Below are 18,497 nucleotides of genomic sequence, written 5' to 3' on the forward strand. Positions count from 1 at the left end.
TGAAATGTAAACCAAGGCCTGAAGGAAGTGAGAATAAGCCATTTAACTCTCTGGAGATTATTTTTTGAAATATTTTTAGAGGAACAACAGACATAAAGCTATGGCACGACCAGGTAGAGGGCCCTAGGAGGGGAGAGCCAGACAAGGAGGCCATGTGCCTGGGACTGCTCTGAGCACAGGGAGGCAGGATCCAACCTCTACTTTATTTTATTTTTTTTTAAGATTTATTTTTATTTATTTATTTATACAAGCACTGGGTACAGTCAGAAGCACGGGAGGGTGAGAGAATTCACCAGAGCCAGAACGGGGAGCAGAGCAGGCAGAAGGACCAAAGTACACTGCTGAGGGGAGCAGCGGGCGGCAGGAGAGGTCTGCGCGCCATGCGGGACCCTCCTCCGGTGGCCGGGGAGCAGCCAGGGATTGAACTGGTGCTGCAGAGGCTGCGGGCAGCTTCGCAACCCAGCGCTCAACCACTGCGCCACCGGGGAGGTCCCCAACCTCTACTTTAACAGATCGCTCTGGTTACGTGGGGAACAGAATGGGGCTGGAGGACAGGAGGATGCATGGAGACCAGGGAGGAGTCTACCGCAATCATCCAAGAGAAGTTTGTGACAAGATATTGGTTTTGGTACTGACCAACAGAAACGATGAAGGGTCATTTACTGAGATGGAGAAAACCACGAGAGAAATGAGCTTTGTAGGGAACACGAGGAGATGGGACAGGGAATCTAAAATGTCTTTGGAAACAACCAACTAGGAGCACTGACCAGGAAGTTACACATACAGGTCTCAAGTTCAAGGCAGAGGTCAACTAGAGGTGTAAATTAAGGATCACTAGCATAAAAATTGTTAAGTCATCAAATTGGGTAAGAACAGCCAGTGAAACTAGCTAGAGAAGAGGGTTACTATTCAACATTAAGAGGTAAAGGAGAAGTGAAGAAACCAGCAAAGGAGACCGAAAAGATAGGACCAAAAGCTAGGGAAATATGGGTCAGATTTCCTCGTGCTGCTCTAACAAATCATTGCAAACGTAGAGGCTTAAAACAATACAATGCATTATCTTAATATTTATTATCATGGCCCCTTTCTCCAACTTCAAAATATACCACTCCTACTTTTGCTTCCTATCTCCTCTGACTTTCCTTCCTACCTCCCTCTTACAAGAACACTGTGATTATAGTGGAACCACCTGAATAATCCAGGATAATCCTCCCCATCTCAGGATTGCAAAGTTTCTTCTGCCATGTAAGACAGCACATTCACAGGCTCTGGGGATTAGGACTTGAGCATTTTCTTTTAGGGGTGCGGAGATGGTATTATTCTGTACACCACACCAAATGGGAAAGTATTTCCATGAAGAAATTTAAGATGACCTCAACTTAAAATTAGGCAAAAAAATCACCACGAAAGTCATCAATAATAATGAAAAGAGCAGCTTTAGTAAAGTGGAAACAAGAGTGGAAGGAGGGGAAAAGGAGACAGATGAGACTAGATAATCCATTTAGAATGGTTTACTATGAAGAATAGAAAACCAGGGAAAAAGAGATATAAGTAATGGGGAGGTAGAGGAGAAAGAAAACCGGACGCTAGGTGTTAGTCCATCTTGCTAGCTCTCAAAAATAAATCTTCATAAAGTCCCAAAAAGAAAAAAAACACTTTTAAAAACGATTTAAAAAAAAAGAACTAAGAAATGAAACAATAGATAAAGACAGGAGTCAAGAAATAAAACTTCTATGTGGGAGAAAAATACAAGTTACTATGCTGTTGAGAAGCACAGAGTGGGAAAAAAGAAAACGCAAGACAAAAAGAAGTGTTGGAGTGAAGTTCTTGACTAGTGAGAAGGAACAGGCCTGAACAACGTAGAGGGACTGGTTTAAAAAAACAGTAAGTTCACCCACAGAAATAGGAAGGCGTGTCCACCCACTTGTGCTTGTTTTTCCCAGTCACCACAGCTGAGCATATACAGCCAAGGAATAGATGAAAGATGGATTTAAGAACGCTGGTTGCCAGGGCTGCGGGGAGAAGGAAATGAATTTTTCTTTAATGGGTGAAGAGCTTCAGTTCTGCATGGTGAGATGAGACCTGGAACTGACTGAATGTGATACTGTGAACTGTGTGCTTCCAAGGGGTTAAGATAGTAAACTTTGTTAGGTATATTTTAAAATCAAAAATATTAATAAAACTTAGTTTTGAAAAGCTATATGAAACATAAAATAATCTACATTGCTAGTTTTATATTAATTTGCTTCCAAAAATTGGAAGCAGTGGGATCTTTGCCAGGAAACTAGAGTCACAGGGCAAGAGAGGAAAACGGATTGAGGGGCTAAGTGAGAGCGTGACTCTCAAACCTCTAAGCCAAGTAAATAAGAAAGTGAGGGCACGTGGAGCAAAGGCAGGCAAGGGCGCAATGTTCTACAGACGGTGAGACGTGTGCGCCACCACGCCTGGGGAGTCGAGGGAATGAGTGCAAACGCTGCTTGCACATTTCAGGAGGCCTTGGTGTTGTGCTGGCCAAACAAGCACACCCCTGCCTGGGTGGCACTTCTTTCCCTCATGGATAGTTTCCTAATTTGGGTTATCTCCGATCAAAAATCATCTCATCAGAAAGGTCTTTCCTGACGACCTTTAAAATAGTATCTTCTTCAATCATTTCCATCCGCCACACCTCTGTTTTATTTTTCTTTCTAGCACAAACCCCTGAGGGGGTATGCATGGGACACAGAGAACATTGCTACATGGCGGCCTCAAATATTTGCCAAATAAAGGAAATACTTCATGAGCGACCTTGATTTCCTGTAGAAGAATATGGAGGAAGTTAGTGAAGCAGCCAAGGGAAGGGACTAGAAGGAAATCTGACTTTTTTGTCATGGAAAGAACACAGGATTTGCAGCCCAGGCTGAAATCCAAGACCACTGCTTGTGTGACTTTGAGAGGCACACCTAACCTCTCAATTGCCTCCAATGCAATCTGGGGATATAGAGACAGCCATTTCAAAAGATTATCATGAAGAGGGCCTCCCCAGTTGCGGGTTGAGGGCAGCGCTGTGAAACTGTCCACAGCCTCTGCAGTGTGGGTTCGATTCCTGGCTGGCCAGGGAGATAACCACATGGCAGAGCAGACCTCTCCTGTCTCACCCGCTGCTCCCCTCAGCAGTGTTTTCAGTCCATCTGCCTGTTCTGCTCCCTGCTCTGTCCCTGGTGAATTCTCTCATGCTCCCACACCTTTGGCCTGTGCCTCAGTTCTTGTATAAATAAATAAATCTTACAAGAAAAAATTATCATGAAGAGTAGTAGTATTTGTCACAGACCACTCTCCCTAACAACCAGTTCATACTTCAGTCCTTTTGTCAATTTCCCAAGTATAAGGTGGAAATAATATCAATAACCCTCCCTGCTTTATTGGGAGGATCATCAAAAAGGCAAAATGGCTTGACAACACACAAGTGGAGTTACCGGCACTGAATGCACTCTCTCAACTATGGGGTGTATCAGTGCGGTGTATAAATCACATAGCATTGACATGTAATTTTTTTTTAAATAAGAGGGTCATAAGTTTAATGCCTTCTCCCTTTGGTATTCCCAAGTAATTTGCACTTTGCTTTCAAAAGACCTTACTTAAGAGTACCTCAGGTTGTGACATGCCAACAATTCTTCAATAATTCCTAGAATCACTATTAAAGCCTGAACTGTTTCAGCAGCTTTATTGTTCGGCATGTGAATTGAGTTAGCGTATCTAAAGATGGTGGAGATCTAACAGCACAGAAAGTCTACACCTGCAGACACAGGCTATCCTATGTTTGATGCATTAGATACGTCCCTCTTCCCTCATCTTTCACCCAAACTCTACCTTCTCACCTGTTATTTTTTCCAATAGAGAAACATCTTGTACCTCCTGGGGCAAAGAAGCAATTTTCTGTCGAACAGTAGCATCCCCTGATGCAGCATTTTCCAGGTCTTGCAAAGCCTTGATTAGTTCCTCAGTCTGTACAATGAAAACACATACAGCACCATCCTTAAAACGTATGAAGGTTAAAGAAAATTAGTTTGAGATAAATGGGATGGAGGCAAATTATAAACATGATCATTCCTGACATTAAAAAAAATTGTTCTTGGGCCTCGCTGGTGGTGCAAGGGGTTAAGTCTCAGCACTATGAAGCTATCCGCAGACACTGCAGCACTTCCGCAGCCAGGGAGCTGACCCACATGGCGCAGAGGTCTCTCCTGTCTTGCCCGCCGTTCCCCTCAGCAGTGTATTTCAGTCAATCTACCTGTTCTGCTCCCAACTCTGTCTCTGGTGAATCCTCTCACCACCCTGCATCTCTGGCCTACACCCCAGCTCTTGTATGCATAAATAAATAAAATCTTTTAAAAAGAAATTGTTCTTGTCTCATGGCTTACACTGAAGTCAACTATATGGGTTCTAAAAGAATATACAGAGTTAAGTTTTCTAAGTCCATGGCAAAATATGCATGAAATTCTACACTGTTCTTTAAAAAACTGGTTTTGAAGAGTGTTTTTGTCAACTTAAGAAAATGGAGTTTGGTTCACATTGCTTAGTTTCAAACGATGCATGATTTCTAGTAAAGGACAGTCTCCTTTATAGAATAAAGCATACAAATCAGATGTTAACAAGTATGTACTGACTGATTAAATGAAATGATACCACCTACTTCAAAATTCTTTCTTGGGTTTGTTTTACAAGATCAATGTCAGAAAGATGACATTTTCAATTTTGGCAACCGCTCCCAAATTAAATGTGCCAAACTCATTAATCACAATCAAAGGGGGTGGGGGGGGGGAGTCAAGAAAAACAATCCAAAAATGCACACTCTATACAGAGTTTCTGAGTTGTCAGAAAATGCAGAACACTGACAGGTCAGTCAGGCCATAATGACCCAAGAGTAGCTGACAACGCAGATGGTGGTCAAGTGATCCCAAAAGTTAATCATTCAGGCTGTTCTTATTAAAGTTTTTAAATGTGAAGATATATAACCTTACACTGCTTTTACTTAATCCTAAGCCTAACTGAACATTTTAAGAGAACACAAATCAGAAATCGTTATTTACACAGGCCTTAAACACAACTATGTGTATACCAAAGTAAAGCTGTTTTGGGCAAGTAACATGCAGTATAACTCTGAAATGAGCCTAGTCTTTGAAGTCAGTTAGATCCACATTCAAATTAAGAAAGTGAACAAGTTAATCTGTCTCCTTGAGCCACATTTTTCTTTGATAAATAGATAAAACAAGCCAACTACATAGTTAACTAACTTATATGAAGGGCCAAAAATGCAAAATACATGGTTAAAAATTCAGTAAATGCTAGATGAATGTTTCAAAATTTAGATAGGTTACAGTGTATGAAATCTGCTACTGCTGAACAGACTGTCCTTACAAACTAATGAGTTGTTTACTTACAACAAAATAACCAAGCAATTGCAGTCAAGTCACAGGCAGAGGTCCTGAATGTCTTTGTGATATTATCTGCTCTTTAACAAAAATCTTTTAAAGACTATTTTTAATTTCTAGGAGTGAAAAAAAGCCAAAGCCAAGTACTCTATAAAACATAAATCCATCCTGGAGTCATGACATGCAAAGATAGTCAAGCCTGTTACCTGGCAAATTTCACTGGGTAGATCTTGCACCTGGTGCCCTGAGAGCTACCCTCTAGTGAGCCCATAGTACTGGTTGCCAGCACCACCTTGTGGCCACAATCTTCAACTCAAGGTCATTTCACCAGGGTACTCCACCCTACTCTCCTAGTCACGACATACCAAGAGGGGTCCTGCAGAAGGGTCTTGGGGAGAATAGCTTCCAGGGTAGTCATCATCCTCCTCCTCTTGTATCTGCTGAAAAGTTCGCTTCAGAGACTTCTTCTCCTCTGTTGCTAAAGATAAAAAAAGAAGAAAAAAAAGTGACAAATTTGGGTCACAGGGCCTACAAAGGTAAGAAGTAAATGCTATGTACAATGGGCCACATGTAAAAAAGAGCAGAAGGGGTGTACATTTCCAGAGATGGCTTAGCATTAATCTTTATGCCAACTTTTTTTTAATTGAGGTAGTTCCCTGTATTACCGAAAAGTCAAAATGCCTGTCATTTAGTCTGTCATCTGAGATTGACTCACACTGGAAAAAGCATTACCAAAATCAAGCTTCTAAAAGTGAAACTCACCAAACTAACACATTTAAAACTTCATTAACTAAAACTTAAGAAACTATCAGATAAGGTAATGAAGCAAGTCGATGCAAATGAAGATTTGCAGATAAGAAACTTCACATAAAAAGATTTTTTTGCTTTCCAGGATAATTTTAGAAAATAAATAGCAGAAAGAAGCCCAACAAAATTATGTTAAAAGTGACAAAAAATATCCTTTAAATTATCCCTTTAAATACAAAACAAATCCGGGCATCCCTATGACTCATACTGGAAAAAATACTATGGCAGCCACTGCAGCAAGAGTTCGATTCCCCACATGGCGCAGCAGACCTCTCCTGTCTTGTCCCGCTCCCCTCAGCAGTGTATTTCAGTAGATCTGCCTGTTCTGTGCGCCCACACACACACACCTTTGGCCTATACCCCAACTCTTGTATGTATAAATAAATCTTAAAAACAAAATACAACAAATCTAACTTTACCTTAAAATCAAATATAACTATTACTATGAAATGACTAACACTACTGAGAAAAATTACTTAAATTATCATTTTAAAATGACAAAATAATGCCAAACAACCGTGGGCCATAAATCTAAATAATAAATTCTTGTTTGGGAAGTAAAGAAACTACTGGACACCTAACTCAGGCCTGGCATTGCAGTGGCTTCTTTACATTTAGTCCTTACAGCAATGCTAAGATGTAGTATCTCCATTTTTTCAGGTAAAGAAATGAAGGACTCAGTCAGGGAAGCTAGACGAATCATCTACAGATGTGAATTCAAATCTATGTTCGTTCCACTGCACTCAAATTACTTAGCCCCATATAATTTCTCTTTCATCTGTCCAAAGAGGAGGACACCATGCACTGGCCTAAGAAATCTGAGTTACAAACAGAACAATGTATACTTTCTTGTTTAAATGTATTCTTCTGAAACCAGGGATGCAGATCCTATACTCTACCTTACATATTAACTGATCAAACTTTTGACATGAAAGCTATGTCAACATCATGGGCTTTATTTTTGCTTTTTTTGTCTGTTCTAATTAAAAAAGGAAAGAAACAACATTTTAACACATTGAACTTCTCATGATCCCATTATGCATAGATTTTACCAGGGTTTTTTAGTTAAATGCTTGTTCCCCAACAACATGATCAAACTTTAGTTACCATGGGTTATTAACTGAGCAATTGCACAAAGAACAAACTTTGCTGCTAACTTCAGTCCACAAATCACTATGTAAATAATAGAGAAGCACCATGATCATTGACCAATCGAATTACTTTTTTCAGGTCAGTGATTGGTCACTAACATCTGCTATTCAGTTCACAGATAGCAAAGTGTTTAGTTGTGCTGTCTCCTTCCTTATCTCCCAGTGATAAAACCCATATGACATTTCATAAAAATGAATACTCAGAACTAAGCAACAAAGATGAAAGAGCAGCAAAGAAACAAAAAACAAAAGCTAATGGTAGAAGTGAAATTTGAATGGAATAGTGTTGTAGAAGAAACAGCTGTTTGTGGGAATGCTGGTATTGTTGCCATTCTAGAGACTAGATTCACAGCCAGGGACACTTAGTGAAGACCAGCATATCAACATAAATGAAGAAAAGTGTTTATGATGAAAAGGATGACAACGTTCTGGAGGAAGAGACAGACAAAAAAAAAAAACTTATTAAACTCTCAGAAATATTTTGACACTAAAAGTACAAAGGATGAAATACTAGAAGCTGATCTAGACTTAGAAAGGAATATGACATTTCACTAACACAGAAAAAATGTTTGCTCCATATCATAAATTATAAAAGAAGGTATGTTTTGGTCACACCACTCTTGATAAATTACAAAGACATAAAAACTTTCTTAATGTCTCTAATTTTTTGTTACAGCATGCCAAATTACTATTTACTTTATTTCCCCCCTCTCTATACAAATCATAATCAATAGTGAATTTTTGGGGCCTCCCCTGGTGGCGCAGCGGTTGAGCACTGGGTTGCGAGGCTGCCCGCAGCCTCTGCAGCGCCAGTTCGATCCCCAGCCATCGGTGAGGGTCCCACAAAAAAAAAAAAAAAAAGTGAATTTTTGATTCTTTGATAAAAAATGTCTAAAGTCACAGAACAACTATAATTTTCCCTATTGATTATTAAGATGACTAGTGGTGTAGTTTCAGTTCGAGTGGCCATTTTTACCATCCTGCAATACCACATAAAGCAAGGATTGTTTTATTTTCTAATTGGAAAATCTTCTAGGACATAATTTCATATGAAAAGCTAACAATGCTTTGCACATGGTAGCTGCCTAGTTGATATGTAGTGTGCCTTATAACCCACACAGATATTCAGCTGCTACAGTAACAAAGTGGCCCCTAGAAAATAATCCCAAGGGCAAAAAAAAAAAAAAAAAAAAAAATTGTATTGTTTTGTTTGTATCCAAAGAGCACCAAATAAATAAATGTTAAAAATACTAAAGAAGATAGAAAAAAATAAAACCTGACCTGCACCCTTCAGTTTCCAAACTTTCTGAGAAATTGTTATATATAAAAAACTGTACATCACTCAAGACACTCAGAATCCCTGCATTCTGGCACTGGGAGGCCTCTGACCGATCAGTCTTGTTTCCCCCACATTTTTCATGAGCATACCAAGGGCTATGATTTGTCCAAAATTAGAGAGCTTGTTACTCAAGTCAGGGTCCCAGTCACAGTCATCTGCATCCTAATCTGGCTTTCTTTTTGCCACTTTATATTGCCACTCATTCACAACATTACCAGATTGAAATCAAACTGATAAAAATAATTTGGGCTGGGTCTGTCCTTTGCCATCATGAGGGCAACAAGTGTGACAGGAGGTAACCATTATCATCCTCTTTTCCAGGCCTCTCCTATCTCCCTCTGGATGCATTAGTCATCACTCCTACCTCCTTCGGCTCTTCCTTTCCTGAGCTACCTAGTTCCATTATGAACATTTCCACTGGCCCATCTTTCAAGTGCAAAGCCTTGGAGACCACCAGAATCTCTGCCAAATTCCAGCAGATTACACACTTCTATGGATGTCTCACATATCTCCTCCTTTGTGCGCCTTCCCACAGCCCCTCACCAATAATCTACCCTTTCTCGTCGTGCCTTGTCCAGATCCTGTGCCAACCTGTCACCCTGCCTCTTTTTTCAACTTAGACTACACTCATTAATCTTCCTAATGCTGAGCCCTCATTGTTCAAAACCTGGGATGGCCTCTCCAAGTTCAGAGCCTGTTTGTGGTAATGGTAATACCACCCTGAGTATTCCCTTTTGTTTCGCGGTGGTCACCATCTCCATCTAACTCCCACAGCTCTTAGGCCTCTCTTGGAAAGCACCTGACTTGCTTCTTTGCATGGATATTGACAGGCACAGGCCTTCTCTCTAAAGGGGCATTAAGTGTATTATTCCTTTACATCCCTAGGTAAGTGTCAACAGACCGAACTTTGAAACCTGTGGAAGAGCAGACACATAACTTGAAAAGCCCAGAAATGACCATTCCTGCTTTCCTTTGCACAAACAGAACAGCTTACCCAGTAACCTGACACTGAATCATCTATACAAAGCTATTCTCAATCTAGTCATGGTATGCTCAAACTAGTCACAGCCATTAAAAAAAACCTAGAAAATCTGTCAGCCTCAGTCCTACGTCTCAATTTAAGATAAGGCACCCTTTCACTATAGATTTGGCTTCTAGACACAGTATTTACATTCCCTTTTTTACTCACTCAACCACTCTGTTTACAGGAATAGAAAAAACTATAGGTGGCCAAAATTGTTCTGTCCTCATACTGTAGACCCCCTATTCTACCCTCCAACTTGTGCCTGTGTCTCCAGAAGGCCTTTGTACTCCTAACATTGAAGCAATTCTAATTACCTAAGAGTTTACAGTAAACCTTACAGATGTGAGTGTGGTAGAATTTCACACTATGGCAGGCAAAAGGCTAGCCTGAGGCTCCTGAATCACCTCACCAAACAGTCACCACCTACAAAGCTAGATCTCTTCTGGGCCCCACAGTCAAAGTCACCTGCCGTCTATTCTGAGGTTCCTTTTACCACTTATGCTCCCACTCACTCCTGACATTACAAGTCTGACATCAAACTGATAAAAATAATTTTGGGGTCATTTCTGTCCTTTGCCATCCTGATGAAAGAGGGTATAATAGGAGGTAACCATTACCATCCGATCCCTCCAGTTCTCGACTATCTTTGTCTGGAGGATCTACTGGAAGTGAATTATTCTCCATATCCCCCCAGGGTTCCTCCTCTCCAGAGTTACCTCGCTCCATTATAAATACTCCGAGTGGGTGGGATTTTTAAATATTTCACAGATTTTATACTACTTCACTTTAGTATTTTTTTTAATTTGAGGTATAACTGACATTTTTATATTATTTTTAAATTGAGAAAAGAATCAGAAAATATTGTTACAACTGCTCCCTCCTTTTCTCCAGTCCTAAAAAATAAGGGGGGGGAAATTTTTTTTAAATATTTATTTTTATACAAGAACTGGGGTACAGGCCAGAGGTGTGGGAGGGTGAGAGAATTCACCAGAGACAGAGTGGGGAGCAGAACAGGCAGACGGACCGAAAACACTGCTGAGGGAAGCAGCAGGCGAGACAGGAGAGGTCTGCTGTGCCATGTGGGTATCTCCCTGGCTGGCCGGGAATCAAACCAGAGCTGCAGAGGCTGCAGACAGCTTCACAGCACTGCATTCAACCCACTGCACCACCGGGGAGGCCCAGGAAAGAAACTTTTTGAAGAACATTTAAGTTTACCTGTGAATAGGAAAGATCCACAACAAACAAAGGTCAGCACTTGAGGCACGTTTCTGAAAGATCATCCACTGAAATGAGTGGCCAGGTCCAGGCTTGAACCCTGGGAAAACTGGACCTAGAGTCTATGCTCTTAACTACTATGCTCTCCAATCTTGCATCTAGGGGACAAAAATCTAGGGGACAAAATATACTAAACAAATCTCCCCCTTCTTTTGCTACTAGTTTATAAACTCAGAATATTAGACATTAGAATACATCATCGCTCCATTAATAACATTTTACTTATAGTTTGAGTTATTTTCACTTTATGAAAGACTACTTTTAGCAGTCATATTACTACACAGTGAGCACCTGGAGGCTCAAAGAAGAAAAATGCAGTGCTAAGGTCACACAGCTTGGAATTAACAGAGTTAGGATTCATAATCTGGAAGTCTGATTTTAAAGTCTTGCTTTGAATAGCAAAATTAATATGCTGGGGCCAGGAAAGTTGGGGAACCTGCTTATTCATTCATACCCTAATTCAAGTCTACTGAATCCACACACTCTTAGTTTCAGTAACAGTATGGTGTGAGGAACACAGGCTTTAAAGTCTTTTAGAACTGGTTTTGAATTTCCCACTTACCAATCATATCTACTTGGAAAAAATTACTATTATACCCTTTCAACTCTAAATATCTTCACCTGAAACATGAAAATACCAAATTCAGAGAGTAGCTGAAAGGAGCTAAAATAAATTAACATGAAAAGGAGCCAGCAGAGAAGCTGGTGCCCAAGAGGTGCTCAATAAATGCTATTTCCTTTGTATGATTCCTTTCTAAATCCTGCAGTAAGATACTATGTGAGCCATGTGTGATTTTCCAGTCAGTCAAACAGTTTGAATATTCCTAAAAACAGAGACAACTTTAGAATACAGGGGTCTTGCACCTGGAAGACAGGTATATAAACTCAAGAAATACCTAATTCCCAAACAAAATTCCCAAGTCCATGCACTACACTCTCCAATGTCAGAACTGTCAAAGTTCCACAGGAAAGTTTTTATCTCTTTTATAATTTATTTATTTATATATATTTTGCATCATTGTTTATTTTGGTACAATGTTTTCTTTCTCCTTTCAGGTGTAGTCCCCATTCAATTCCCACCACCAGTTCACCTGTGCACCCTCACCATAGTCCCTTGTGGTCTTTCCTCCCCCATTTTGACCCCTCTCCCCACTCCTCCCCTACAGATTGTCTCTGATTTATAGTTGCCTGTTAATTTTGGCATTTTATTTACTGTTATTATTTTTTTCCTGATCCCTTATTGGGCTCCCCTATATTCCTCCTATAAGTAAAACCATGAAAGTTTTTATTTTAAAGGTAAGCACTAAAGTTGTCTGAAGACAAAGAATTATTCATGAACCAAAGTTGAAATATAAAGGGGCTATTTAAATTTGGAAATAAATTTCTGGGGAACTCATCGATATTTTGAAAGGATTGTGGTAAAATATTCTCATAACTCAAGTTTGAAAAAGAAAGTGAGAAGAGAGAGTTAACTGGGACTAATAAAAACATTGGAACCTTCTGGTACGTGTTTTCATCTTTACAGAATAGAGAAAGAAAAATTATCTTCTTCAGATTAGCATTACCCTGCGTATAGAACAGCACCTCTGTTGCTGCTATTATCTAGAAGCTTAAAAAAAATCAGAAGCCCAATGGAGATATTTTCAAATCTACCACTGCCACAAATCCCCCAATTTGTCTGACTGCTCTCTGAATACAGAATTATTTCTTACTCCTCTCTATTTCCCTACAGCACCTAGCATGGCTGTTTACTCAAAGCACATGTCCAGCAAATGCCTGTTGAATTGAAATTCAACATTTAGCTTCAAACATCATCTTTCAGCGCTTTCCCACTTGCCCAGAGGTATTTAAAAAAAAAAATCAGCACTGTTTACAAATGAACTCTAAGGCAGAGTAAAGAAAAGACTGCTGGATAATTCCCCAACTCTGTGCAGAATACCTCCAAAAGATACAATATAGACACTATAAGAATCCAAAGTAGGAAACAACTTGCTTTTCAGGAGCTACCACTGGGGTTACCCCAAAAAGCACGTACATCATTCTTAGAAAGCCTTTAACCTTGAGTTTCACAGGAAAGTTACTCCACCATAAAATGCATATGAACTCAGAGCTGGAAGAGATCATGATAGGGGCATGATAAGGAGTTACTGAATGAATGATATTAAGTTCTATAGCAGAGGCAAGTACAAAGTACCAGAGGAACATGGAGGGAATGGTTGCCTGTGCCTAAACAAGCTGGGAAAGACATCAGAATGAGAGCAGCAAGCTTGAAGAATGAGTTTAGCACACAGTGAAAGTAGAAAAAGGACATTTCAGGCAGAAGTAATAGCAAATGCAAAGAAAGGGGTGCCAATGCAGCATCCATAGGGGAAATCACTGGTAATTCAGTATGGCCAAAGAATATGGTGTGGGGATGGCAAAAGAAACTGGAAAAAAGCAGATGAGTTCAGATTATTTAGGGTCCTAAATACGACATTAGTACTTGGACTTGATCCTCCAGGCAGTGAGCATGTGTGTGATCAGATCAGATCTATAGTTCAGAGACATGCCATGCCAGTGAGAATTAAACTGCAAGTAACCAGAAGCCAAAGAACCAACATTTGATCTTACTTCTCTTTAAAAGAAAAAAATAAATAAATAAAATAACATGAGCCCTTTAGAGGGTCTTGGTAAAAATTCACACATACACATGCACATACTTCTATGCTGAAGAACAAAATCAATTTTAGACAGCAAGCTGACAACCATATTATCAAAAGTATATTCCAAAACCACATCAAAATTTCATGAAACCAAGTTTGAAAGGGCTAAGGGGCTTCTCCAAATTCCTGTAGTTAGTGACAGGGCTAGGACAAAATCTTAGTGTAGAGTACTTCCTATTTCCCCACAACTCTCAACAACTTTACTATACTTTTCCGTTGTGCAAGGAGTCTCTGAAAGGCAGAAGAGGGTCAAAGAGAATACAGAATAAAAGGGGGTGTGAGATGATGAATAGCATGAATACTAGAACCAGGCTTACACGCTGTGAGCACTACATAAATTCTCACCATCATTTATGATCATCTCTCTCTGAAGAATCATATAATCGCTGGTGGTTCACAGCAACCCCCACTGCAGCTTTTCATATTTGATTCGAAAGTAGGCAAAGACCAAGAGCTGTAAACATGTGGTGATGTTTCTACCTTTGGGGGGAGGGCTCTTGGAGTCCTCCATAGACAGCTTCAGCTGCTGTATGAACTCGCCGCCATACACACTTCTTTCTTGCCAGATGTTCAGCAATCTTTCTAAAGGTTTTTTACAGCCTTCATCTGCCTCTCTGCCCAGAAAAGATGAAAAGATATATATAAGCTTAAGATTTTTTGTTTTTAATTAGGACAGAGCTACTTAAAAAAAAAAAAAAAAACTGACTAAAAGATTTACATATTTAAAAACAGAAGAATAAGGTACAAATTGTGATAAATGGACACCCAAAACCTGACCAGAAATTACTTTCCTCCTGTGGCACATACAGAAGAGAAAGGTATTATTTTATAGAAGTAATCTGTGTCTTTTAACACACCTTTGAAAGATGGGACAAATAGGGCAAAAAAAGCCAATGGTTGATTTTTATAGACAAAGAATCATAAAAAACTGACCATTATTAATTGGGACAGTTTGCTTTTTAAGAAGACTTTAACTGACATCTAGTGCCAAACATTCTATTGAAAATTAAGGTAGGCCAAAACTTAATAGAAAAAAATGTTTAAAAACATTTAAAGTGGGGAATAAATTCACTGCAACTTAATGCTAAGACACCAACACCTCTAATATGTATAAACATACTCATACACACATACATGTCAGGAGTGACCTCAATTTTAAATTAACTTCTTCATGATATTTTAATTCTGGGCTAGGTCTGTGTTCCATGTTCACACAAGGGTGTCTAACAGATCATCTTATTCACACTGAGCACAACAAAGTCCTTTGTCATTTATATCTGACAGAAACTAGTTTGTTTTTCCCTCCTGGCATACCATACAGTCTTAAAACAGAATCTTTTAATGATATAAGTAGTGCTCAGTATGAAGCAATTGCTGACCATAAACTACTAGAGCATGCTGGAAGAATGAGTGAAGACTTTCTGAAAAAGAAAACAAACGTCTTCACCATCCACCGTGTTACTATGAATTGTTCTGTTTTTCGAGGCTGTCTAGATGTCAATGATCTTACAGTGAATGACTTTAAACAAGAAGGGGACACTCTGATATCTTAGTAACATAATCAAAGTTTTTAACAGGAACTTCAAGAAAATAATTATGCCAATTTCACTGACATGGAGATTTTATACCCCCAACAGCCCTGACTATTACAAAATTTAGGTTAACAAAATGAGATGAGTTCCCGGCTAACCTGGCCAGGCTGTCTTACTTATGAATCATTAGCAGCAAATTTCACCAAATTGGGGAGGGAGGTTCAAAGCACTAAACCAAAGCACATAAAAATTATTTTTTAAAAATCTTTTTTTCTTTTCAGTCAAAGGTGAGGGCTAGGCAAAAAATTCCAGCAAAAGCTCATAAAACAAAATTATTTGGTATCTGTGGTAAAAACGTGTTTGCTACCCTTTAAAATATATCTAGAAGAAAATTACTTCTCCTCCCTTCCTCTGCTATCAATCTGGTTTTAGCCACTAACTTCTCTTACCGGATCACTGCAAAAGCCTTGTTACTGGGTTTCCTGTTTCCATCTAGTCCTCCTACCATCTATCCTCTAGTTTAAAAAAGATAACTTGAGCTGCTGTGTTAAGGCAGGTCATGGCACTCGTTCACTCAGAACTTTCAGTGGTTCCTCCTGTTCGCCCTCAGAATAAAAGCCTACCAAGCCTTTCTCAGCCCAGCTCATTACTTCTGACCTCATCTCCTACCCCTTTCCTCTTCTTTCCTCTCCAAAAGCACCCTGGCCCTCACCTTGCCTGGAACCACATGTCTTCAAGTGGCAGCCTGGCTCATTCACTCTTCTCCTTCAGGTGTGTCATCAGTGAGTCCTTCCTAATCTTATCCTATTCAAATTACACCTCTGGCCCCTACTTAATTTTTCTCCACACAATTATCTTCTGAAATGCTACTGAGCTTGCTTGTTGTTTACACTATCTTTCCATTTTAACAGGGGGAGGGAGCTGTGTCCTTTCCCCCTACTGCTAGAAGCTATAGAACAAGTCCAATAAACACCCAATTGTAATCTCTCATGAAAAATTTAGGTAAGTTTCAGCAGGCCATATATCTAGGAACTTTCAACAACCATCTTACTACATCAAGGTCTTTCATGTCAGACATTAACTAAAGCACTCACCTACTCATGCAATAAGGTTTAGGGATATTGTTCTTGGAATACAAATAAGGCTAGGTTCTGACCTCAAGAGTTTGACTCAGTGGCCCTTTCTATCCTTTCCATGTATTACCTGGTGCTTCACACTGAGCAACTCAACCATATGAATTTTCTACTCAGAACTTACTCCCTTTGTGTCTATACCTTTGCTCATACTACATAGCTTTTTTGAATGGAACCCCCAAAATAGAGCAAGGTGAAGAGGAAGAATTGTGGGTAATTCAAGTGACTAAAATATATGGGGAATGTGTGGAAATAGCAGAAAAATCTGGATAGAGTGGCGTGAGATTAGAGAGGGTGCTGAATATCCATTAAACATGCGGAATTTATCCTGAAAAGGAATGGAAAATCCCTCATGTGTTCAATTGTATGGTTTCAGAAAATGAAGTCATTATAACTAGTATAACCAAATGACAACTAATCAAATTTAGTTAGCTGGTTGGTACTTTTTAACATAAAATCTGTTCTCTACAAATTCTCTGCTCACTTAAGAAATGAAACCATCATGACACAAATTCTTATTAAAGACTTACGAAAGGCAGAACACCAACCCACCCACCACTCCTATGGATATTTGTGATTCAAGAATAAAACTGATTTTGAGTATTCTTTCAGCCACATTACTATAAAATGGGAATTGTCACTCAAACCTGTTATAACCAAAAGACACTTTTCAAAAGGTTTTCACCATTAAAGGCTAAGTCACAAAGAGGTACCAGTTTAATTGGTGAATATAATAACCAGGATAGGCCTTCCGTGAACACTATAGTGAATCAAGGTTTTGACAGATAAGTTTCAAAGTTACAAATACAACAGTCAAAAAATCTTTTTACTGATGAGGTTTGCCATAAATTGCTCCAACTAACTGGAAATTTCTGTAGCACCTGGGACTGGCTACAACTAAAGCAATAAAGTAGTTTTATAATAGAAGAAATTATCTTTTCAGGCTGTACTAACTCAGCTCTAAATTGAGAAATCATTAAGTGAAAAACATCAAAAAAAATCTTTGCCATTAACCAATGAATAAATTGGAAAATGATAATTACATACATAACTTATTATGCTGAACAAAACTTAGTATTTTAATTCTGATTAATTATAAATTCAATCACTGCACAATTGATCTAAAACAAGAAAGTGTGTATTATAAACATACAGAATAGTGGCTTGGAGTGTCAGCTAGATACTTGAGGCCTTGCCTAGCCAGCTTGGAGGACTTTCCTTCCTCTGCAGTTAACGTTGGAAGTAACCCCAGTACTTCCAAAAGCAATTCATATAAAGGTGGCACAGAAATGTTTCTTTGCAGTTGTGTAGAGAAGAGTTAACATAGCAAATCTGGGACTGCTGCTCACAAGGATGACCCAGAGCTGGCATCTGGGAACCTGGATTTGAGTGTTCCTGGTCTTTCATAACTTATAAGGGTGGTGCCTAAACCATTTGTCCATACAACATGGCTTATGCTGAACACCTGCTTTCTTTCTGGGTGTATGCAATTTATAGCAGAGAGGTTCTATATGACCAACCCCAATAAAACCCTGGGCACTGAATGTCTAATGAGTTTGCCATGTAGATAACACTTGACACGCACTATCACAATTCAATGCTAGAGAAATCAAGCATGTCTTGTGCAATCCCATTGTGTGAAAACTCTTGGGAGGTGAGAATTCTACTACTGAACCACCAATGCTTCCTCAGTGAGCAAACTCTTGGAAGCTTATATTTGGTCTCCTCTGGACTTAAGTCTACGAGTCCTTTCCCTTTGCAGATTTTGCCTGTAATAAATCATAGCCATGAGTAGGACTGTACACTGAGTCGTATGAGTCTTCCTCGCAAGTTACTAAACCTGGGAGTAAGTAGTCCACAACACACAATAAATATATACATGTTGATAATTTGTCTCTAGAAATTAATTCCCTCCTGAACTTCAGACTATTTCATCTATCTGCCTTATCTGGCACTGCCACATGGAATATCCACAAGCCATCTCATATTTAACGTGGCCAAAACAAAACTCTTGATTTTCTCTACTATATTTTCCCCCAAGCTTCATCTCAGTAAGTGATACCCATCCACTTGTCATAAACCTAGAAATCATCTTTGATTTCTCTTTTCCCTCTCTACTAGTTCCC

At 39.3% G+C, this 18,497-nt stretch overlaps 1 protein-coding gene across 3 annotated transcripts in view; it reads right to left on the minus strand.

The window, feature by feature from the left end:
• RPRD1B (regulation of nuclear pre-mRNA domain containing 1B) overlaps positions 1-18,497 on the minus strand; it is a 62,896-nt gene that overhangs the window by 36,917 nt on the left and 7,482 nt on the right. For 2 of the 3 annotated variants that reach the window (XM_037495248.2, XM_037495257.2), the window contains exons 3-5: positions 14,187-14,320; positions 5,774-5,886; positions 3,855-3,981 (exon numbers count right to left, since the gene is read on the minus strand). In XM_037495248.2, coding sequence (XP_037351145.1) covers positions 3,855-3,981; positions 5,774-5,886; positions 14,187-14,320 — 374 coding nt within the window. The remainder of the gene's footprint in view (positions 1-3,854; positions 3,982-5,773; positions 5,887-14,186; positions 14,321-18,497) is intronic. The other variant, XM_037495265.2, reaches the window with a different exon arrangement.

The sequence above is a fragment of the Talpa occidentalis genome, unplaced genomic scaffold, assembly GCF_014898055.3.
Source record: "Talpa occidentalis isolate TD23 unplaced genomic scaffold, MPIMG_talOcc4v2.1 talOcc4.10, whole genome shotgun sequence".
Lineage (NCBI taxonomy): Eukaryota > Metazoa > Chordata > Mammalia > Eulipotyphla > Talpidae > Talpa > Talpa occidentalis.